The sequence below is a fragment of the Amphiura filiformis genome, chromosome 14, assembly GCF_039555335.1.
Source record: "Amphiura filiformis chromosome 14, Afil_fr2py, whole genome shotgun sequence".
Taxonomy (NCBI): domain Eukaryota; kingdom Metazoa; phylum Echinodermata; class Ophiuroidea; order Amphilepidida; family Amphiuridae; genus Amphiura; species Amphiura filiformis.
The window spans coordinates 50,353,102-50,378,982 of NC_092641.1; the positions used below are offsets into that span (position 1 = coordinate 50,353,102).

The 25,881-nt window shown below is 35.2% G+C and overlaps 1 protein-coding gene and 1 long non-coding RNA gene across 2 annotated transcripts in view; one reads left to right on the forward strand and one right to left on the reverse strand.

The window, feature by feature from the left end:
* The window catches only part of LOC140170243 (ubiquitin conjugation factor E4 A-like), a 64,392-nt gene extending 46,609 nt beyond the window's left edge, over positions 1-17,783 (forward strand). The window contains 3 exon segments of the mRNA XM_072193576.1: positions 2,259-2,510; positions 3,632-3,789; positions 12,965-17,783. Coding sequence (XP_072049677.1) covers positions 2,259-2,510; positions 3,632-3,789; positions 12,965-13,082 — 528 coding nt within the window. The 3' untranslated portion in view covers positions 13,083-17,783.
* On the reverse strand, positions 8,050-11,397 carry LOC140170245 (uncharacterized). The gene is made up of 3 exons (XR_011861508.1): positions 11,290-11,397; positions 8,984-9,071; positions 8,050-8,441 (listed from the first exon to the last, which is right to left on the reverse strand). It is a non-coding gene; the product is annotated as an uncharacterized lncRNA (long non-coding RNA).
* Positions 17,784-25,881: the final 8,098 nt, after the last annotated feature.

Genomic DNA, 25,881 nt, shown 5'->3' on the forward strand with positions numbered 1-25,881 from the left:
AGAGTGTATAATCAGGTCTTCCAGGGACACCAGTGGTCATAAGCAAGATCAGACCTACCAAATGTGTAACAACCAGAAGTAAGAAGAAATAGCACACACTACTTGTGTGTAGGTAAGCACAAAAGAAATTGTCAAATTCTTTTGTATATGCCTATTGTGATTGTGCAAGTGTGACCTTGTATGCAGATAAGATGCACACTGCAATTTCAGCTTTTCCACCTATATCTATATATAGAATTTATATTGAAGCTTAAATGTCATTAAAAAAAATCATAATGACAGCATTTAACCTAAGAAATATATAATGAAATATAATGTAGGCCTACAATACTACATGTTAACCATGTTGACTATAGAAATCAAAGGGCATTACATGCTTGTCTATTGGTCCATTGTTAAATATCTCTGAACAAGCATCTTGGAAAATGGACTGATCTTTGTAAAAATGGTGTCAAAAATTATTGGAAAGAGCTATCTGCTTTGTTTTTTCAGTACTTACATGTTCATTAGTATGTAATAGTTTGAAGAACATTAGAAAAATACTGCTACTACAGGGGTTAATTTAAGCAGAACCCAAGCTTGTAATCACTGTATAAGTCAATCTTAAAAAGTGGAATGATCATGGAAATCATCTCCTCTGAGCTCCTGGTGCATTTTTTGTTGTCATCCTAAAGATGTTTATTTTGAACTATATAATTTGTTCATTTCATACGATAGAGATTTGGCCGAATTTTTTACACATTCACATCCAGGGGTGAGTTTAACAAACTTTCACTCACTTTCTTAGGAAACCATTTCATAACATTACTCAATATCAAAAACTTTGAGAATCTTAGCTTTTATATGATACCCTATTTGTTAGGAATTATCTTCAAATTCTCTAAGAAAATTTAAAATAAGTGAGGCTACATGAGCTCGGTTGTTACGCATTACAGGCCAATATGAGTGCCTCGTTAAGAAATTAAAGGAGTATTTTGTGATCCTAGCATCCTCTATTTATGTCATTTTTCATTAGATATCCACGAAAAAAACCTATTCCCAAAATTTCAGTTGATTCCGATTTTCCGTTCGCGAGTTATGCATGATTATGTGTATTGTGCTGCTCCATAGACAATGCGTTGTAATTTCGTTCTGGTGCACCAGAACGTAATTCAAATTTCACGATATCTTTGCTAAACGAATTAATCTGCAAGAAATATTTTGTACATAAACATTATGTAGCCAGAGGTTTCCGGTGATATAAAAATATCAACTTTTTTGAGAAAAGTGGGGGGATGAGGCTGTGGATCACGAGATGCCCTTTTAAGTTCTAAATAAGCAGTTAATTTTAATTGTAAAAAAACAAAAATAAAGTTCTTAAAAGAACTTTATTTTTGTTTTTTTTGGCTGAAATATATACCTTAATATCTTATTCATAAAAAGAAACAATTAGAATGATGTTAATAACAGTTTAGACTGAATTCTACCAATTAAAAGGTCAGTGGTGGGTACACAATGCAATTGGTAGGTCTAATCTTGTTTATGACCCAGTACATTTGTATTGATGGAATTTCCTGAATAAATAACAAATAAATAAATAAAGGAGGATTCACAGCTTGCATGACTAAACCTTAATGTGTCCATTTCTTTCAAATGCTTATTAAGAGTGGTCTTAACTGACCCTGGAATTAAAAAAAAATTTGGGCCTCATAACTGCTTAATTATTGGTCTAAAGTATTTGAAAGTATACATTTTTAGAATAGCAAAAACTTGATGAATTCTTCTGTAAGGTCAAATTTGGGCAAAAATGCTCAGTTTTTTTGACCAAAATTTTTCGGACAACGTAACAAAATATTGTTGGGTAAAAATTAATTTTTTAAAAACAAGATAAAAATAGCTAGGACCTATTTTTTAAAATTTTGACCAACTTTGAGATATTTGCACCAAAAATGGTTGAGAAATGCTCAATTTAAAAAAATCATAAAAAAAGCCTGATTGTTGCCCAAATTTAAACCATTTTTGGTGAAAATTTCTCGAAGTTGGTCAAAATTAAAACAACTATATAAAAAGGCAGGTCGTAGATATTTTCATTTAGTTATTTTTTTTTATACCCAAGAATTTTTTTGTTAAGTGGTCTGAGAGAATTTGGGCCACAAAATCCATTATATACTTTAGACCAATTATTTAGCGGGTATGAGGCCAGAGTATTTTCACCCTTAAGTTGTTATGTAAACATTCATCAATTTCTCATCCTCATGTCTCTGTTATTTTACCACCAGGTCGGGCCCAAGATGAGGGAATTACGCGTCAAAGACTTTGATCAATTTGAGTTCAAACCCAAACAGTTGGTACAAGACATATGCCAAGTGTACATCAACCTAGGGCCACACGAGAGCTTCTGTCGGGCTGTGTCAGGCGACGGCAGATCATATACCCCTAGTCTGTTTGTCATGGCTGACAGGGTGCTGAAGAAGATTATAGCACCAGTAGAGGTGGTGTCACAAATGAGCGAGTTTGCTGCTAGAGTGAGGGTGAGTATATGAGAAATATAAGATGCGACCAAGGATGTAAATCTTCCGGAAATTACCGGAATTCCAGACTTTTTTTAATTTCTGCAATTGGATGATGATAATTTGTCATAAAAAGAGCCAATAAGACTTTTTTAGGAGGGGTGATACCCTACAGCCTATTCCCTGGACAAACCCCACTAAATGTTCAATACTGCACGCAAGCCCTCGACCAGATGGATTTTCAGGAAATGGATATGTTGTCCATTTACATCCCTGGATGCGACCATCCACCTGAAATGGGGTGTTATGATATACTAAAATGCAGTAAACCTTTGACAAGCACGTATTGTAAGGATACATTGTGTATTTACTGCGTTCCATGAACTTGTCTCTGATTGGCTGCTAAGCTTAAGGCGATATGTTGTTGCTGAGTGGAAATTTATGAATGAACTGTGTGCCGTACGCGTTGTTAGAACCGAATTTGCAACATTATGGTAGTCGCGCTCGTCAAAGGTTTGCTGCATTTGACTATAGTATTTGTATGTTCATCGGTAAATGTGTCACGATTAAGGGAAATGAGTTGGATGTCGCTAATATTGATTTTGGGATATTGGCAAAGAAAGTGTTCAAATTCTCTTTTTTTTATTGTTTTCAGCGATTGATAAATTGACGTAACTTTGCAAAGAAAAGTCATATCAACATGGGGTTTTCGGTTTCTGAAAGCTCTAAATGTCCTCTTTAGAAATGTTTTTAAAACTCATTTTCGACCAGGGTCGACATGTGACTCATTTCCTTGATCATGTCACAATAAAATATAGCTCCATCTGTAAGTGCCAGCAGTTAGTCCAATCTCTAAGGTAGAAATGAGTTCTCTTAAAAACCATCCTGATTTATCTATCAAGAAAGCCAAAAATAGTCTGTGATTCTCGGAAGTGGAAAAGAGTCTGTGACATAGCTTGGACCTTTGTCCAACTTACATTCCCTATATGAGGCAGCAGTCGATACAGATGTCTTTGGAGGTTCTGGTCTATCTTTCCACCTCAGATATGCTTGCCCCAACCCTTACAAAATTGAAAATCACCGAAGCAAATCTTAACTACGACCACACTCTGACCTTTGACCTATTGTTATTTTGTATTTAGGCATCGGCAGAGCAACAAGAAGAGGAAGAAGAAGCATTTGCTGATGCACCAGAAGAGTTCATCGACCCCTTAACCTATAACCTGTTGACTGACCCTGTGACCTTGCCATCATCAGGCATGTCAATCGACAGGTCTACTATTGCAAGGCATCTACTGAGGTTTGTATTGATTTGAATCTTTCATTATTGCATACAGATTTTAAACTTTTAGGTCCGTATGCACAAAACAATTTGGATGAAGTCTAACTATAGACCTGGGTCCTATTTCATAAAACTTAGGATTCATCCTAAGTGGGACTTAGGATGAATTGATTCTTCCTAAGTCTTGAACTCTTCCTAACTTTAGGATTGATCCTATCTTCTATATTATAAAGCAACTTAGGAAGAATATCCTTCCTAAGTTTCTTCCTAACAGGAAGGGGTCAGGAGGTGTCCTAACTTTAAGGGAATCTTCCTAGAGTCCCTATCTTAGCTAAAACGTCAAAAAAACATGATTTTTGTGATTTTGATGAAAATCAAGGGGGAAAGGGTTTAAATGAGTCTAACTCCGTTATTTTTTGAAACTTAGATCTGAAACTTTGCAGATATGTCAAGGTTGATATAAACTTACCATCTATAGTAAAATAAAGTGAATCTTATATTTTTCACTATCTTCTGTTGTCATGGTAACATGTTTAAAATCCACAGATTTGGTAAAAAATGAGTCTAACTCCGTTATTTTTAGGAACTCGAACCTGAAATTTTGCAGGTGTGTCAAGGTTGATAAAGGATAACCATATATAGTAAAATAAAGTGAAACAAAAATTTTAGCTATCTTCTGTTGCCATGGTAACATGTTACAAATCCACAGATTTGGTAAAAAATTAGTCTAACTCCGTTATTTTTAGGAATTCAAATCTGAAACTTTACAGGTATGTCAAGGTTGATAATAGCTAACCATAAACAGTAGAGTACATTGAAACATATGTTTTTGTTATCTTCTGTTGCCATGGTAACGTGTTTAAAATCCACAGATTTGGTAGAAAATGAGTCTAACTCCGTTATTTTTAGGAACTCGAACCTGAAATTTTGCAGGGGTGTCAAGATTGATCAAACCTATACATATATAGTCAAAAAAAGTGAAACATATATTTTCGCTATCTTCTGTTGCCATGGTAACATGTTACAAATCCACAGATTTGGTAAAAAATTAGTCAACTCCGTTATTTTCAGGAATTCAAATCTGAAACTTTACATGTATGTCAAGGTTGATACTAGCTAACCATAAACAGTAGAGTAAAGTGAAACATAAAGCTATACATATATTGTCAAAGAGGGAAACATATATTTTAAGCTATCTTCTGTTGCCATGGTAACATGTTTAAAATCCACAGATTTGGTCAAAATTAGTCTAACTCCGGTATTTTTATGAATTCGAACCTGAAAATTTGCAGGTATGTCAAGGTTGATAAAGGATAACCATATATAGTAAAATAAAGTGAAACATACATTTTTGCTATCTTCTGTTGCCATGGTAACATGTTACAAATCCACAGATTTGGTAAAAAATTAGTCTATCTCCGTTATTTTTAGGAATTCAAATCTGAAACTTTACAGGTATGTCAAGGTTGATAATAGCTAACCATAAACAGCAGAGTAAAGTGAAACATATGTTTTCATTATCTTCTGTTGCCATGGTAACGTTTAAAATCCACAGATTTGGTAAAAATGAGTCTGACTCCGTTATTTTTAGAAACTCGAACATGAAACTTTGGTGTATCAAGGTTGATAAAAGCTAACCATATATATTAAAATAAAGTAAAACATATATTTTAAGCTATCTTCTGTTGCCATGGTAACATGTATAAAATTCACATGTGTAATCTCCACCATACCCTTAAGCCTAACCTCATCCCTTCTACTTGTGTAGGCCTATAAGGTTTTTTGGTGTTACAGATTTGGTTATGATGAGAAAACAGGCATTTTGATGAGAAACAGCCAAAATGAAAAGAATTTTTGGATGAAAAAAAAATGCTGTTTGTGGAGAGATAAAATTTTCTTATCGTAGTGAACATAATTGACATGGAGGAACTTGAACACAAAAAGTGGGATGGCTTCTTTAATAGGCCAATCAAATTAAGAAAAATCAGGGTTTAACCCACCACTAACTGCAACAGAAACCATTTAATCACCATCACCATTCATTTCAGGAAAGTATAGGCCTATTATTATTAAAGAAAATATCAAAAGTCCAAGTAGTGGAACAGTGCCTAATTTGCATAAATCCAAAATGGCCGCTTATGCAGGGGTGAAATTTCAAAGTTGGTCAAATCAAATCTTGTTAGAAACCATACCAATGTTTTGCTCTCATCATAAGGATACAGAAAAAGTATAGTTTTTCCAGTCTCTGACATAAAGTTCTTGAGTTATAGGCAAACAGGTCAAAGGTCACATTTTGGGTCCACAGTCGTTTACAATGGAAATATGCTCCAATTTTAATCCAACTGGTCGAGAGGCATACTTTGTGGTTTTTAGCAAGATTTGACCAAATTTGAAATTTCACCCCCCCCCCCTGCATAAACGGCCATTTTGGATTTATGCAAATTAGGCAGTGTTCCACTACTTGGATTTTTGGGGACTTTTGATATGCTTTTGTGTTAGCTTTTGGGAGATGGATGCAATGCATGCAAAATGGATTCTGTTGCAATTAGTGGTGGGTGATTTGGTCTATAACCTTAAGTAGTTTTTATACCAAATATCAAAAACACTAAAACACACAAAACATAATGCAACTTCAAATCATAAGTACATTTTGGAAATCATTTTATTTATTGCATAAACGTTCACTACAAACTTGCTTCACATTTTGATTGTTATGATAACCTTTAAGAGGAAGCCCCACCAGAGCAGTTCAGGGGTGAACCAAATCTGCAATGTTATCAAATTAATCAGTGACAAGGTTATCTCTGAATTTGACAAGGGCTAATTGATGTTTTAATGTTATTGGCAATTGCATCAATTAGCACCTATCAAATTCAGAGATGACCTTGTCACTGATTAATTTTATAACCAGGCAGGTTTGGTTCACCCCAAAGAACTGCTCTGGCGGGGTTCCTCTTTAAAGAAGTCTCCGGCAATCACAACATTATGCCTTATATATAAGAAAAATAATTATCAAGCATGAATCACATGGTTTTATTTAAAACAAACTCATAGTGACCATAAAAACGTTGAGTGCAATGACGTCTCAGTAATACAATGAAGGCGGACGACAATGGAGCACAAGTAACCATTACGTCATTGCACTTAGATAATTTTGGTGTGGGAATTTTGAATATCGCGTGTTGAGAGCCGACTGTTTTTATTCATTTTTATGGTCAATATGAGTTTGTTTCAAATAAAACCATGTGATTCATGCTTGATAATTATTTTTCTAACAAGGCATAATGTTATGATTGCCGCAGACCCCGTTTAATAGACATGGACCTTCATGTAGTAATTCTGTGCGAGGATTGGAGGAAGACATACTAATATTCTAATCTTAGTGGCCTTAGTGTTGGATCGGGGACCTCCTACACCAGTGTCAAAGACCAATGGACCCCCCTCTCAATTGACTAAGAATGAGAATAAACTATATGAATATCTGTTTTTACTATCATCAACTGTGTGTAGGAATGTCCAATATTTTGCCTTAATGGATAGGCCTACCGCAAATGTGCCAGCATGATTCAGCATCCACAACTCAAAATATTGAACCTGCCTTACCTCTATCACACCGTTCACACGGCTAGTAAAAACAACAATTCCTCCATCAAAAAGCTATTCAATTTTCAAAATAATACTGAGTGCCATTCTTTTACTCATAGAAAAGATAGGAGTGAAAATAAAATAGATATCATGGTGTTGCTGTATAAAGTGGACAAATTTGCATATTTAAGTGTTTCCGTACTGTTTTTAGGGGCTGTGCAATAATTATGAGCCTTGGTGGGTCAGGTGGGAGGGTAAAATGGGAGGGGGCAACACATTTTTGGCCAGCTGAAAGGGAGGGTGTCGTGCAAATTTTGACAAGCCGAGTGGGGGGTAGTAAGCCATTTTGGCATACATTCATGGGGCACCAAAAAAGGAAATGGTTCGGAAATGCTTAAATATGCAAATTTTCCTGCTCGCTATGCTCGCAACATGTAGACCAATGAAGGTTTGAACAAGGGGGGAGGGGCAAAGATTTTTTGGCAGGCTGAGAGGGGCAAGCGATTTTTGGCAGGCCGTGAGGGGGGCAAGTGATTTTTGTAGAGCCGTTCAGAAATTTCATTGCACATGCACAGCCCCCATGAATGTTAAAATCCCCCCCCTTGGCTTGCCAGAAATTTCTACCCCCTGGCTCGCCAAAAATATCTCCCCCAAAAAAAAAAAAAAAAAAAATTACTCTCCACCAGAGCTCATAATTATTGCACAGCCCCTAATTGCTCTGCCACTTGAGAGAATATCACAACAATTTTTTCATGTAACAATGGACATGAACAGTGTTATTGCACTTACCTGTAGGTGCATTTTGCAATTGTAAATTATATAACATTTGTAACTTTAAGTTCTAGTCCATCTTAAAGATAGTCAGGTAATATGTATTGCCATTTACTTCCAATTTTAGAGATAAATTTATCCAATCCTTATACTAATATTTATAGTGTCATTTAAAAATTTACTTTGTACCAGTCATGTAGCCGGGACATGTAGATTGCATAATCATCAAGAATATGATCAGTCTCTTGAGTCACAAATTGTGTTGTTTCTCCTGCAACCATGGCAGCTGTAAGGTTGATTTTTAAATCATGCCCCTGTAAAATAAGACAAAAATAGTAAGAACATATTAAAAAGTGTGAATTAAATGGAAAACGTTTTGACATGTTTCTAAATAGGTTAGGTCTCTGGGTCTCAGCTAGCTAGCTATTATGCAATTTGCAATGAATTCTGCCAACGTGAATTTCAATTTATCAAATGAAATTAGTTAATTACCATCTAAAATTATTTTCCAACGCCTAATCTGTGAAACGTACTGCTTAAAATATAACCGACCAACTTTCTAAGTCATGACACAGACACATATTATTACATAATTTGTACTGAAGTCTGTTTACCTTTAAAAGATCCCAATTAATTTTATTTTGAATTTCTTTAAATTTTAAAAATAATTTTGATTTAAATCATGGACCTGATACAGAAAAGAAATACAAGGTAAATTTTTACAAGAGATTTTACCCCAATTCTCCAACATTCTTCATATTGTGGATTTCATCATTACATGTAAATAAAGAGTTCTAAATTCTCTGTTATCTTTTATCTGCATGGGTTTGCTGTTTGCATTCATTATTCTACTTACCATTGACAGATCCACTGACCACTGCGTCTTCACAGACTCTTCATAGAAATCAAACCAATCCACTTAACACATTGATAACCAGCATCAACTGCAAATCAAACACACAATTAAGCATTATGATCAGTTAATTTTAAAACAGAAATCAAACTTTATAAGGGGCAGCTTCAAAACTCGACTGCCAGTTGCCCACTGGGTCATTGGGCCCAGCTTCTAATCGCTAGTGTTCACTCATGTGCTGATGTCCACACAAGCATATTTAAAATCAACGGCACATTGAAATCAAGGATTTTTCAAGATTTTAGGCCTAGTAAAGCTTTACGAGGCCTAAAATCTCGATAAAATTCTTGATTTTACTGTTCCCGTAAAAGCTACGGCATATTGAATTCAAGAATTTTATCGAGATTTTAGGCCTCCTAAAGCTTTGCGTAAAAGCTACGGAACATTGGAATCAATTAAAATTCTCAATTTCAATTTTATTGAGATTTTAGGCCTAATAAAGCTTTACGACGGCCTAAAATCTCAATAAAATTCTTGATTTTACTGATTTTATCAAGATTTTAGGCCTCGTAATAGCGCTTTGCGTAAAAGCTACGGAACATTGGAATCAATTAAAATTCTCAATTTCAATTTTATCAAGATTTTAGGCCTAATAAAGATTTCCGAGGCCTAAAATCTCGATACAATTCTTGATTTTACTGTTCCGGAAAAGCTACGGCACATTGAAATCAAGGATTTTATCGAGATTTTAGGCCTCCTAAAGCTTTGCATAAAAGCTACGCAACATTGGAATCAATTAAAACTCTCAATTTCAATTTTATCGAGATTTTAGATCTAATAAACCTTTACGAGGCCTAACATCTCGATAAAATCCTTGATTTTACTGTTCCTTAAAAGCTACGGCACATTGAAATCAAGGAATTTAGCAAGATTTTTTGGCCTCGTAAAGCTTTGTGCAAAAGCTACGGAACATTGAAATCAATTAAAATTCTTAATTTCAATTTTATCAAGATTTTAGGCCTCATAAAGGTTTACGAGGCCTAAAATCTCAATAAAATTCTTGATTTTACTGATGATTTTAGGGCTCGTAAAGTTTTGCGTAAAAGCTACGGAACATTGGAATCAATTAAAATTATCAATTTCAATTTTATCAAGATTTTAGGCCTTGTAAACTTTTACGAGTTTAAAATTCTTGATTCTACTGTTGAAAAAATTTAAGTTTAAGAGGCCTAAAAATCTTGATAAAATCCTTGATTTCAATGTGCCGTAGCTTTTAATTTATGGAACATTGAAATATAAAATCTTATCAAGATTTTTAGGCCTCTTAAAATAAACCAAACAATTATTATTGCAAAATTTCTCCAAATCTATGCTAAGGCTACGCATGAAATAGAACCGATAACAACATTGATCACGGGATGAGTACGAAGTAGGAAACCAAATTTATTCCTGTGATTTATTTATCTGGCCAGCTATCCACTGGATCGGGAGAAAATAATAAGAACCCCTTGGCCTTTATTTCAATTTCGCTGACCTTTGTGTGCTAAAACCCCCTATTTTTCCAATTTCACAGACAATTTTGTCCATGGACAAGCCCCAAAAATGACCCCTTTTTCCTCGATTTTGGTAACAATCGTACGGTCAGTATTGCAAGTTGAGTAACCCCACCGGGGCTTTACAAAGCCTAAACTAAAACTCTCAATAAAATTGAAGTTGACAATTTTAATTGATTTCAATGTTCTGTTGCTTTTACTCAAAGCTAATTACGAGGCCTAAAATCTCGATAACAGTTCTCATTGTACGTGTGAACGCTATCGGTGGAACAATAGTCGGGACATGGCAGTACATGCATGATTGAAAAAGGAATCGGGACATGGCAGTACATGCATGATAAACAACTTACAAGTACAAAATACAAAATTATGCATTGCGTGCCTAGCCTATAAATAATATTTTAAATTACTCCCCCCTATTCCCTATCGCAATTTACTGCCTGAAAACTTCACAATTCCTGACCGTGATGTGTATGGTAAACTGTCTAAGCAAAAATAAAGGCCTATTCAATAAATACGAGTCTGCCGTGAAGACATTAAAAAGCTTAAGTTTACCCCTATACATTTGCATAGGGTTTCGTGTGCCTCCACAGAAGCTCACAGACGCCGATTTACTTCCTTTAAAATTTCACGTTTTCTGACATTTTTATGGCCAGACAAAAGCACATAGGTAAAATAATGTCATTTACTAGCAGAAAAATGAAGAAAAATCCTCAAATCATACATATAAGCCATGATTTGAGGCAATTTACTCACCATTTTCACTTTTGTGTGCACATTGAAAAAGCGGCCATCTTGGTTTCTTCTCTAGAGGAGCAAACTCATGAATATGCAAATTAGCTTTTTCCACAAATACATGGCATACTGTTGAACTATTTAGGAAGAATCAAAATAGGATTCTTCCTATCCTAGGATCAATCATAAGTCCTGACTTAGGATGAATTGGATTGGAACTCTTCCTAAATAAGTTAGGAAGAGTTACTTAGGATGAATCCTAAGTTGAGCTTTATGAAATAGGACCCTGGTCTAACTAGAGGTTAGATTTTCTTCACATTCCAGAAAAATACAGCACTAATTTTTTTTGATTAAAAAATTTTTATTCTGTTTTGCCAAATGAAACATAGCTAAATCCTAATCCTTATAGCAGTCTATAATGCCGAATTTATTAATTTGTTTTAAACAATTCATTGATGCTAGCACTGGTAGTATCCATTACTGCCAGTAGACAGGAAGTCTGAAAAGGTGACCTCAACGCTGTGGGTTGTCTTCCTGTGCTTTTGAATGGGACAGCAGTAACCTTGGCCAATTTTTAGACCAAAATTCTGGATTTTTTGGATTTTTTCTACTTGAAGTTTGAAAGAACATAGCAAGACTTTCCGTTGATGGATTTTTATTTCTGTTGGTAAATATTTTCTAAATTAAGTTTTTCATAACATATTAAAAAGGCTGAGACCCCTGCTGTATAATAAATTAGCTAGGTAACCTTGATGAAAATTATCAAAAAAGTGTGTGTGTGTGTACGGTCCATCACCTGTCACTTAGTAGTCTTGTAACATGTCTAATGGTGCTGCCCATGGCCACTCGATGAATTGTTTAATTCGAGTTAATCAATTCGATATTATAGACTGTATAGTTTGTGTGTCCTCTACATACTGCTTCATTTTCTCTTAAATTCACCAATGTAGTGTAGGTAAATTATCATAGAAATTTGCTTTTCATTTTGTTTTCAAAAATATCAGTGAAAATTGTTTAAAAAATAAGTTTTTGAATCAGTGAATGTCATATTTCAATGTATGTAATGTTTATAAAAATGCAAGTTTCAAGCATCTCAAGCAGATTTTGACCAAGTTTGAATCAGGGGAGAGGAAAAAAGGGGTAAGAATTTGTGCTTTCTGTATTGGAATATCAAATCTTTGAAAGCTTGGAGACACCTGAAAGGAGAGCAAGGTTACCAACTTGATGTGGGGAACTAAGTAAAACGCACTACAGTGTGCAGAAGGGACAACAAACAACAAATCTAGGCACAGAAGTTGGTAAAGTTTTCTGCCAAAAAATGACCCCGGGGACGTTGCATTTTCCAAACGGTGGGCGTTTATTAGAGGTAATTTTTAGCACAACAATTCCGGTTAAACTCACTAGGTAAGCTTAAAAGTCACGCTAAAATGACGAACTATGAACTAGAAACATTGACTTTTGGTTCACTTCCGGTTTCCGATGCAGATTTTTGCCAATTATTGCTGCTATTATCGACCATGTGAGCAACTTGGTAAGCTTACTACACAAGAAAGCTTGGAAATATCGGCATTTTTGAAACATCTTGGTTGAAAAAAGTGGTGGGGGCGTTTATTTGAGGGGGGGGGGGCAACTATTTGAAGAAATATGGTATTCCATCATGTTTTTAACCCTTTACATCCTCATTAATTGTTTTCAGTGATCAGACGGATCCATTCAATCGTCAGCCCTTGACTATGGAAGAAATTCAACCCAATCCAGAACTGAAGGAAAGAATTGAACAATGGAAGAAGGATAATGCTAAGAAAAAGGAATGAAACTACATCCAGAAATTCCAGAAGGTGCAATTTGTTTCAGTATATTTTGATTGTTAATTAAACTCCCTGAGCACTACCTGCCGATCTAACACTGATTGGTCAATTACATAATATCTTCACTTTAATCACCAATCAGAATGGAGCTTTGCAAATGATTCACCCCAATTTTTTTGTGTGGTGAAATTATCCTAACAATGTTGCTGATTGGTCCATTTGATAATGAAAACTTCTTTTTGTCCAATCGGCAGGTAGTTCTCATGGGGTTAATGATCAAGTCAAATCAGGGTCATGTTGAGTGAAGTTAAATCGTCGGGTGTATCAGATAGTGATGTATTAGTGATGTTTGGTAATTATATTGAAATTTGGCCAGGTATATTTTAAATAGCAGGTTTTTAAAATTTACCCAAAGCCCAACATGAACTAATTTTAGCACAACATGACCTAATGAATTAGTGTTACATGACCTAATTAATAATTAGTAATTAATTAATTTGGAGTATTTCTCTAAGATATATTTTTAAAGTTTGCTCATGATATATCACTATTTGATACACCCGACGAAAATATCACTTTTAATTTTGAAACTGTGAAAGTGGATTTTTTTTGCGGAACATTATTTTTCATGCTTTTCATGTTCAACACATCTACTGCGAAAATAAAAATATGCAAATATGTATGGGTCTATGTAAGAAAACCCAAAATTTTGAATTTTAAAAACAAGCAAAGCATTTCAAAATCGGTGAAAGATGAGAGCTTACCCATGAAAATGACCACTTTCCAGTGGCGGAGATTTCTTTTTGACATTGCCTCATCTTTTGGTGATAAGTTCATGGTACAAAAAAATTTGCCATATGGAAGCTTAATTGGTGAAATATGGTATAACAAAAGTGGAATAAATTTGGCACTTTTTAGGTTAAAATGGCCAAATATGAGGTTAATTTGGTCATAATCCCATATGCAGGCAGCATCAACATTGTATAGACCATCCCCCTATTAAAATATTTTGGGGATTTATCCCCCATCCCCCCCGGGATCTACGCCTATGCCATTTTCACAATAGAGAGTGCCTGTGTAATCAAGTTGAACAGACTACAATAGTGATTCTTACCAGTAAAATTATATATGTAAAGCAGCAATCAAATTCAATAGTGGAAGCAATTAAAGTTGGATACATGTGTGATTTCAGAGTTTGTTAGAAAGCAGACAATGTTGGAAAAGTTCTGTATGTGACAAATCAATATACTGTAAAAGGGGAGATTTTCGCAATTGCTAAGTTCTGCTCTATAATTGTAATACATTGTTGCATATATATTCGCGAGGTGTTATTTTCGTGGTTGGAGCTCCGATCACGAAAATTAAACCCTCGCGAAAATTTCCCATTTTACAGTTGCAGATTTACCATAGGATTACACAGAGGGAAATTCTGAGTTGGTACTCTTTGGGTCTAATCACTATGGACACCAATGGCCACATCACAATGGCATAGTTCAATAACCTCAATTAAACAAGCAGAGTGTAAAATTTTGACCTCAAGTTGCAGAGTATGAGTTTTTGTACCCAAATGTATGCGTTTTTATTTATCAGGTGGGAAATTATGTAAATTTTTGTATATAAGATATTGAAGCATGGAACTGTAAAATAAATTCAAATTTCACTGCGGACCATCGCATGATATTTCGTGGTCATTACCGCACTTTGTACTGACCATTTAATATTACATGGTATTGGTAACCATATCTTACTCCAGCTGTTACCACTGCGACAGAATATGTATCTTACCAACTTGTAACATACCAAAGTGATCCTTGGGATCTTGGTAAGAGTTGGCCTACCTCCTTTACCCAGGTAAATGATCCTCAACTAAAACTAATTGAACATGAGATATTTGCCCTATACTAATTGAATACTAATGAACTAATACTAAAATCAGGGCACGGGGGAGCACTTTCAGTTTGTGCCTAAAATTCCAGTTATGTCAGGGAACCCATTCACCATTAGGTGAATCTTTACAGTATAAGGAAAAAACTGGTTTGTATTTATCTGGTAACATGTGGGCATAGATGTTCATTTTGAAATATGTAGAGCATTGGTGTGAATCTCTCTTGATTTATGATTTGTACTGTTATTTATTTTCTGAGATAGATGTGGGTTAGGTTATAACGAGTAATCTATAGTTTTTGGCAAGGTTCTTCAGCGGTCTACCGATTATAGCGTAAATACAGTTGAGTTCTGATTGACTACTTGAATTATGTCATCATCACATTGGCACCTCATTCGACCAATCAAGCAATGTGTGACCAGTTCTTTTTACCCGATAATCAGGAAGAGTAGTAGGACACTGCTGAAGGACCTTGCCGAATACTATAGCAATTTTAAATGAACATTGGAGTACAGAATAATAAATAGCTGCCATATGATTTTTGTATTACTTCAGGTCCTGGACTATAAATTGGGGCCAGAATCCTCAAAATACTTTAACGTCACAACTCAATTCACAATACAGTTCCCAAGGCTTGAATAATCACATAAGCAAACAAACAAAACAAAATTGTTACAAAATTTTAAGCTATGTATAAATTTGTCAACTAAAACTGTCACTGAAATTATGTGTTTTACAGTTCCATGGCATTACCACATTTGTGACACGATCAAGGGGAATGAGTCGGATGTCGCTTATATTGATTTTGAGATATTGGCAAAGAAAGTGTTAAAATTCTTTAGTTTTATATTGTTTTAAGCGATTGATAAATTGATGTAACTTTACAAAGAAAAGTCGTATCAACATGGGGTTTTCAGTTTCTGAAAGCTCTAAATGTCCTCTTTAAAAACATGTATAAAACTCATTTTCGACCAGGGCCGACATGTGACTCATTCCATTTGATCATGTCACATTTTATCATTATCAGTACTATCTAAGTTAATATTGTGAAATATTATTTGCAAATTTTAATTGGTATAGATTAGAATATTGATTAAGGATGATGTTTTCATTTTTAAGGATTTGGATTTCCACATTTATATGTGTGCATTTGCATCTGTTTTCAAACTGTGAGGGTGTGTCATAATATTATACACATATACCAACTGTGGCGCCTTATCGCAACTGTGGAGTTTGTTTGTGCCAGTTTGTGATACTGAAAACCAAGCATTGTATTAAAGTTACCAGGGCATAAAGTCATGTACATGTATTATTAAAACTTTGTTAGGCCAAATAAAAAAGAAAGTGTTTCTCAGACACATGTGGTAAAAAAGCTAAGTGCTATGCATTTTTTGTTAAAGAATATGAGCTATGCGATATGCGATATTTTTATTTATTATTTTTTTTACAGTCAAGGCACAATATTTGATGTGTACTTTTGATATTCCAATACAGAAACATATAGTAATATACACAATGAATAGTTTTGTTTGTATCTTTTACAATCATGGCAAAATGTGCATACAAAAAGCAACAACCAAACTGCAAAAAAAGACAAAATTGAATCGCTATACGATACTGAAAAAATGAACATAGGGCAAAAAAAAATATGGCCAAAAGTAGCGCAAAATTGGATTTCACATAGCAATGCGTGCGGGTGTCTGAGACATACATTCTTTTTTTCTTGGCCTTATGTGTGGTGGGAGTTGCCAGTGCTATGGCTCAATTGACTTACTGTAAGTCAATTGTGTGGGGGAGTGTATTTGAAAACCTCTACGGTTAGAATGCGGCTGTGTGAAACGGCACACTTGGGGAATATACAAGAAGTGTTGGAGTGTCCTTTCAAAGTGAGGGAGGGGGTTCCAAGTATTTTACAAATTTTACATGTTCAGTGGCATATGAGTTGTCCAAGGGGTAAAGATATAAAAAAAATCCTGATGGGCATCATTTTGGCCCTGTGTTACTGCGACAATTGCGTGGCAAGCATGTAAATTTGTTAAGTTGTGACACGATCTGGTCTATGGGGGCCAAAGAAGGCATTTTTGACATTTGAGTTCCTATAATTATTACCTTGTAGTAACATTAGGCTATCATATACTGAAAACACCAAAGGTCTAGCATTCTTGGTTCTAAAGTTATTAGGTTTGTGATGTGTATTTTCCTATGTATTTTATTCTTTTTTACTCCATATGTTTGCCTTTATCTCGGTTTCAAATTTGCCGCCTTTGGCCCCCATGAACCAGATCGTGTCACAATTGTAAGCTATTTCATCCCAAAATAAACTTGAAATTTTGTGTTTACCAGGCCAATTTTCAAATTGACACTAAATAAAATTGCTTACAGTAGTGTAAATGTTAGAAATCATGAAGCAAACCGAAAACCAATCATATAGTATTAAAGTTACCAGAGCATATTAATGTCATTGTACACAGATATTGAAACTATGTTATGTATGGTGGGAGTTACCAGTGTTATGGGTCATGCTTTAAATTGTAATCATGTATGTAAAATACTGCATAAGTGGTAATTTTGCAAGGGATTTATTTTCGCGAATGGAGTTCCAACTGCAAAATTAACATCTCGCAAAAATATGTCGTAATGTATAGGAAGCATGGGGCAGGATTGGGCAATTGCAAAAATAACAGGTTCTTAAATATTTCTGTCGCCCCAATTTGTGAAAATAAATATACGCGAAAATTACTACATATACGGTATGATGCTGCTGTTTATAGTTTATTTGAACATTATATCGAAATAAATATTAATGCAATTATTTAAATTTACCTTATGCTTGTAGTAGGTATATCACCCCAAAAATAAGCGCAGCAGAAACATGTTATTTGACGCTTTTAATTGAATCATCGTTATGAATGCTTCAAAAAACAAAAAACAGAATTAAAATCGGATAATGCAAAGTGATGTAACGTCAACTTGAAGATACCCGGAAATCGAGTGAAAACCTGCCACAAATTGCTATAAATGGCAAAATGGTAATTTTTGGGATTTGTAATGCTTATTCGGACACTTACTTGAAAAGGTAGCATTGATTTAAGTATCACAGATTAATTGCATATCTTTCCGGACTTCGTTAAAGAAAACAAGATTAAAAAATCTCTCCTCGAATAAATGTAATAAATCCACCAAATATACAATTTTAGCCATTTTGACCAATCTGCAGACAAATAAAAGCTAAAGTCCAGCTAATTAATATGCAAAAATAATGCCAACAGAGAACCGTACATGATATGAGGATGCGGGTTTTTTGCACACATAAGTACCCAAAGTTCTTTCATTTGGTAACAAAAAATACACAAAAAGTCATTAATTATGCAAATTAGCTAATTACATCTAATTAATATATTTATGCCATTCTTATGTTAATTAGGCATATGTAATTTTTACTTTTTTCAATGTTTTATTCATACAGCATGATTTTGTCAAATATGAACCTGCTGTGATGTTGAATAAAGAAACTGCAGTTAATTGCCTAAGTGCACCGAGTTTTCAATTGGTATAGGGAAGTGTTTCACTCATTGTCCAAGGAAAAAAATACATGATAACAAACACTGGTATTTCAGACCGGTGGTACTAGGTCCTCTATTTCGAGAGACCTATATTTATTGATTTATGGACGATCTTAAAAAATTCATAAAACGGGTCTTAACTCTTAAACTAGGCAGTGTTTAATTTCGGCGGAGTTGATAGTGATTTAGGAAATGTTTCACCTACCATATATTAAAAAGACAAATTATTGTGATCAATGAAACATAACGAGGAAATCGTTTTTTGACATGTATGTTTTCAAAAATTGGCCAACTTTGGTCTGCGCGCTTTTTGATTCACTGTTATGTATGCGTGCACAGTATGACAGAATTATTGTGCAGCCACTGTGACATACCTACTTGTAGATATGTTGTCATTTTTGTATGATTACTCAGAAGCAGAGGATGATTTAAGGAAGCCCCATCATGCACTGCAAACGTGTTATCACTAGAGTTTCAACTGCCACTTTACTTTTCAAATCCCATTGAATTCTGTGCAAAAGATGTTGTTTAAGAATTGTGCGTGTGTCATTATTACTTGGTCGATTTCAGAACAAAAGTGATGTATGCATAAAGGATAATTCATCATAGCCCGTATGTTTCTTAAAATTCATTCATATTTGAGACAAATTGCTGTGCCCATTTTATATGTGCACAGGTAGATCCGTGTTTTTTTTAATTTAAATTTCCTTTTAATGAAAGAATTAAGGTTTTCCACTGCACGGGGCCACAAGGGTGATACTAATTTTAATGCTATATTTTCAAAACGAATCGTGTTCCCGGTTGGCTCTATAGCGATTTCACAGAAAAGGTATTTCTAGTGAAATGCAGCATCGGACTCTAGCTGAGAGCGTAGCCTAAGTCATTACGGACTCCCAAGATGGGCTCTCCATACAAAAATGAACAAACACAAAGGAGGGTAGTCTCCTCCGTGACCAGCTTGATTTTGATGGAGCGGAACCAAATTGGCTGCAGAGGAGACGGGTCATTTTGCTATGCAAATGAGTTGAGTGTCATAGCCCTGGTCTTGGTATGGCGGTGCCCATTGGTCACATGGGTATTAAATTTAGTGCCTTTTAATTATGGCCTATGATGACTGGTGCTGGACTCATCATTAATCCATGGCATTACCTGTTGTTGATTTCAAATCTGAAATCATAGAAAGTGTCACAAAATATGAACCAATGTAACATTGACACTTCATAATTTGAGTTCAGGCCAAGATAATTAACGAGGGCTTGCTAATTTTTTTGGGGAGGGGCATTAGGGGGGCAACTTGAAAGTGAATTTCAGGGGGGGAAATCAACCAATTTTGCGCAAAATTACCCCAAAAAGAGGAAATTTTCCTAATTTTGGGGTTTTTCTGGGGTCAGCAAGGGAGGGCAAGAGTTCTGACGGGGGCATTTGCCCCCATGCTCCCTAAGCGCCGCCACTGCTAATCGTAGGGGCTCGAATAGCCCCTGATGAATTTACTTGTTTTGAGTACTACTTTCAACAAGTATTTGGTGACCAAAAAACTATTTGACACCAAATTTGCTACGTTGAATACTCAGTTACTATATATTTGATGTTGAATACAGTTTTTTTGTCAACAAAACATTTTCTCAAAGATAAAATTGATTTTGAAACAGATTGAATAATATATTAACCTACTTTAGTCGTTCTGTACGCAATATGAATATACTTTTAGTGTACCAGTCGGGAATGTCACAATCTTGCAGTGTACCAGTTGGGAATGTCACAATTATCTGGCCATGGAAAAGACCTTGTAAATCTAATTGGGCTGTTCCAGTTGAAATCCATACACCCCCTATGGAAGATATGACCTTAATCTTCCACACAAGGAGTGTGAATTTTAAATGGGGTTACCTGAATGGGATACTATTGTAAATCACTGGGCTGTAGCTAAGCCAATTCCATTACTAATTGTGCTCTTCCAGTTGAAATCCATACTCCCTATGTAAAACATGACCTGAATTTCAAATGGTTTTACCTGAATAAGCAACTCCATTTGAAATCTGCACCCCCTGTGTGAGAGATTAAATCATGTCTTCCATAGGGGGTGTATGGATTTTGAATGGAATTGCCCATCATTTGAATGAAGGCTCAAAGGATACAAAGAGTTCAGATGCAAATCGGGATATGGATACTGCAAAAGTGGTAATTTTTGCGCGTGTAATTTTTCACCGGTTTGCTGATTTATAATTACATTGCTTGTTTTTAATTTCACAATTTTGAGTTTTCTTACATATACCTATACATTAAAGGAGGATTTCGTGATCATAGCATCCTCTTTTTATGACATTTTTCAGTACATATCCACGAAAAAAGCTTATTCACAAAATTTCAGTTGATTCCAATTTTGCGTTTGCGAGTTATGCATGATTATGTGTATTACACTGCTCCATAGACAATGCGTTGTAATTTCGTTCTGGTGCACCAGAACGAAATTCAAATTTCACGATATCTTTGCAAAACAAATTAATCTGCAAGAAATATTTTGTACATAAACATTATGTAGCCAGAGGTTTCCAGTGATATAAAAATCTCAACTTTTTTGAGAAAAGTGGGGGATGAGGCTGTGGATCACGAAATGCCCTTTAAGATATTCCCATATCTTTTTATAGCTTGTTGCATGAGAAAAGCGTGAAAATTAATGTAACACAAAAATTTCCACTTTTACAGTATTTTATTAAAGGATTCCTCATTAAAATCTTATTATGTTATTTCTTTGTATTAAAATATCAATATTATTATTGGTTTTTATATCACTGGAAACCTCTGGCTACATAATGTTTATGTACAAATATTTCCTTGCAGATTAATTTGTTTAGCAAAAATATCAGAATAATCTGAATTAAGTTCTGGTATACCAGAACGTAATTCAACACAGTGACCTATGGAGCAGTGTAATACACATAATCATGCAAAACTCGCATAAACGCAAAATCGGAATCAACTGAAATTTTTGAAATATGCTTTTTTCATGGAAACCTATTGAAAAGTGTCATAAAAAGAAGATGATAGGATCACAAAATATTCCTTTAATCAAAACATGGCATATATTACTTTTTGCATTTGAATTCTGTCATATCAAATTTGTCAGGTCTGCATTTGTATGCATAACTGACTGACAATAATAGCCAGTGATTGGTAGGGATATTTCATTCAATTTTGCAGTGTGTGTTGACAATGATGTGCACATTTTCAGTGTACTTAGATTTCAGTGTGGACTATGCAAAAGTGATTTTAAACATAAGTTCTAAGTTCCCCTAAGAATAAATCAAATAAAATAGAAATAAATTGCACTATTGACCTACAAACAATGAGTTTGGCTGATTCCATTCAGGTATAAGTTGGGATGTGTGAACATCACAAATACAGCAAAAAGGTAAACAAAATTCACAAAATTCATATTATAAGAGCATACATTATGATTTGAATTATGAAAGCCACAGTTAGAAACATATGTGGAAATGAGAGTGTAAACTGACCAGTATTAATTGATAGGACTAAATCTATCTACTAGTTAGGGAAAAAGTTTTGGTGACCACTCTCTGGCTAGTAAGGTTTGACGATTGATTCGACTTCTATGGACCATTTAGAAAAAAAATAGTCACCATGTCCCTCACGAAAATCCCGGCATTTTTTAAGCTGGAGGCCAAAATCCAAAATGGCACGCCGCCACCATTTTGAAAATTTAAGTTTTGAACCAGAGCACCTATAATCATGCACAAAGACACTTTTTCGGATATGTCGAGTACAAGGATTCCGATTCTGACATTAGTTTGACATTACGGCATCATTTTCACCCAGAAATCCAAGGTGGTGGCCGGCACCATCTTGAAAAATTTAGTTTTGAACAAGAGGACCTAAAATCGTGTACAAAGACACTTTTTTGGATAAGTCGACCACAAGGATTTCTGGGCAAAAATTATGTTATAACGTCAAATTAATGTCAGATTTGGATTTCTTGGGGTCGACTTACCGGAAAAAGTGTCTTTTGCTGATTGTGTTTCTCTCAAATTTCACTTCAAACTATACCGAATTATTCGTTTTGGATCATGGATTTCAAAAATATATTTGCTTTTTCAATGCGACCTGTGGTTCTCACGTTAAGTGGCTTAAAAGGTCAGAGGTAACTATTCTATTTGTACAGGGGTAAACAAAATAAAGTTGCTGCGATTTTCTTGAAAATGGCAGCAAATTGTTCATCTGCGAGAGGAGATTCAGAAAAATAATAGTTTGCACAATCTACAATGTCAAGTTGCTGAGATAGGAGAAAACAAAGGTTATTAACCATTGACTCAATGGTGACCTGTGACATTTTGATCAAATAACAGTTATAGCAAGCCTGTGATATCTTCAGTTTTATGATACTGGTAATACCTGAATTTAGGAGAAAAGGTTATGCTGAAATCTGCAACTCCATGAAAATTCTGCAACTCTAAAATCCTGCTTTCGATATGATATTGTTGTGATTTATTCTGTAAGAATGGTCGTGCAGATGCAAGAGATGACCAGCAGTGACACATGTATGGGTTATGACATCACCAAAATAATGGCCATTCCGGTATTGCTATCTACTGAAGATAGCACATGCAAGCCTTTGACTGTGATCCATATGTTCCTTTTCGAATATTAGACAGGGAAGTAGGTATCCGCTCAGTGACTACACACTATTTCGACATGTACTTGCATTAGAATACAATGCTTGCGAGAAAATGCCAGCACACTGCGAGTAACATGCAATAAACTTGCATGACTTGCCAGTTTCTGGCAAGGGCCACTTGACAATTTTCAGCAAATGCAAGCATAGGCCTACACTTGCGCATTTGAATCTGTTTACTAACATGAAAATTTTAATGCAGATGACACAAGTATTTGATCCATGTTTTTTCTTTCAAGCAATTTACAGGGATCTATCTAGCACATATCTAAAATGGGTCCCAAACCACCTTGAAACTGTAGCATGCATAATTTACTGCAGATGACAAAGTAAGGGCTATTCAGATGAATTCCACTTTATGGAAGACACTTCCGAATTCAGGCTTTGACTTATGGTGAAAATCCTGTTGTGAATGCCGTGACCACAAATTCTCAAGCACCCCATATAAGGCTATTGCCAAATAACAGTTCCTATTTAACATACAAGGCTGCAGAACATTTTGATTTATTGTAACAATGTGCTAGAGATTACTCAAGTTGTGAATCTGATCACAATAGGCAATTATCAATTAGTGAGTACATGTAATTTAGAGGTTTTGGCCAAAACCTTTTAGAATAGTTACTGCAAATAAGTGGGTGGAACAACACTGTTTTGTGGGTGGAGCAAAATTTCACTTAGATGTTTTGACCCAAACCTTTTTAGAATAGTTACAATGTACTGCAAATAAGTGGGCGGAACAACACTGTTTTGTGGGTGGAGCAAACACTCATTAACTTTTAATCACTTGACTGTACTTGCATTTGATTTGAAAAGAAACTTGCAAGAAACATGCAACATAAAAACAGTACTTGCACGTAATTGCAAGCAAAATCAAGTTTCTTGCGCATGATACGCTTGTATTTCGGACACATTTTACTAGGGTGATTACTTTTGGCATGCTCCCAAGGCTCGCAATTATGGCACAGCCCTAATGCAATGTCTCTATAGCCATCAAAACAGATTTTAACTCGAAGTCACAACTCCCACGCACAGTCACTTTATAACCATATTAAATACCATTGTTGCCCAATTTCAAGAGTAAGGAGTGTCTGTCTATTCATGGGATAAAGATAGGATTTGAAATAATTAAGTTATTTAACTTATAGTTTTCTTTTGTAAACATCATTATTGTTTGCAAATGCAGCAGGTAATACCTATATTTTGTCCTTTCAATAGACTTGATCAAGCAGAAGGAACTATACTGCGCCAATAAAGTATCCTTACACTTGGAAAAATAATCACAATTTCCAAACTGAACAATATTGGAGTAAATTTGTTTTTTAGTAGATGAATTATATAATCCTGCACATTATGACACCACATTGAATCCAATGTGACTTCAAGAAGTAAAGTTATAAGCATTTGATTAGACGAAGGTCCAGTTTCAAAAGTGACAAACTGGCCTATTCAAAACTCCACAGACCACAAATCTGGTTTGAGAGTGGTGAATGGCTAATTTATGTGTTTGGCTTTAATTTAAAACAAAAGGAACAAAAGAAAACTGAAACAAAAGAACTGACAAATAAAGTTATGAAAAGTAAGGTTTGACGATTGATTCGACTTCTATGGACCATTTAGAAAAAAAATAGTCACCATGTCCCTCGCGAAAATCCCGGCATTTTTCGCTGGAGGCCAAAATCCAAAATGGCCGCCGCCACCATTTTGAAAATTTAAGGATTCCGATTCTGACATTAGTTTGACATTACGGGCGCACACCACCAAATCACTCCGCGAGCGATGTAATGTGGATGAGTTCCGGTAAAATCGAAATCTTTTTAGAGGTACTTTGGGTCTTTCTGTGGACTTGTAAGGAAAAGAAGAAGCACGTTATAGCTTAAATAAAACATTGAGACCTATACATGAACTTGGATCGCCCCAAAAGGTGCAAAACACAATTTTTGAATAAAGGAGGCCCGCGGTTGAAAAATGGCCAGAAACGGGTTTTCAGGGTATAGAAGGGGTCGAAAATGGTCATGGTGCTGTTTAAGCGCCCATATCTCGAAAATTAATCACAAGACTACCCGTACATTGAAACATATATTAAATTTTCATCGATTTGCAATCGATTGGTAGTATTTTATAGTCAATTTGTTGCGAAAAGGCCTAAAATCGCGCACTGAAAAGGTGTGTTTTCACGTGTGTTTCAATGGGACGCTGTATTGGTGGTGTGCGCCCTTACGGCATCATTTTCACTCAGAAATCCAAGATGGTGGCCGGCACCATCTTGAAAAATTTAGTTTTGAACAAGAGGACCTAAAATCGTGTACAAAGACACTTTTTTGGATAAGTCGACCACAAGGATTTCTGGGCAAAAATTATGTTATAACGTCAAATTAATGTCAGATTCGGATTTCTTGGGGTTGACTTACCGGAAAAAGTGTCTTTGTGCACGATTTTAGGTAATCTAGTTCAAAACTTATTTTTTTCAAGATGGCGCCGGCGGCCACCATCTTGGATTTCTGGGTAAATATGAGTTCGTAATGTCAAAGTAATGTCAAATTTGAAATCCTTGTGGTCGACTTGGTGTGCTTTTACGGGGTATTTCCACGCACGATAGCACCAATCTAGACAGTTATTATCCTTGTTTTTTACGTTGATGATCGCCTTTTTTTTACCTTTCAACCACTTTGG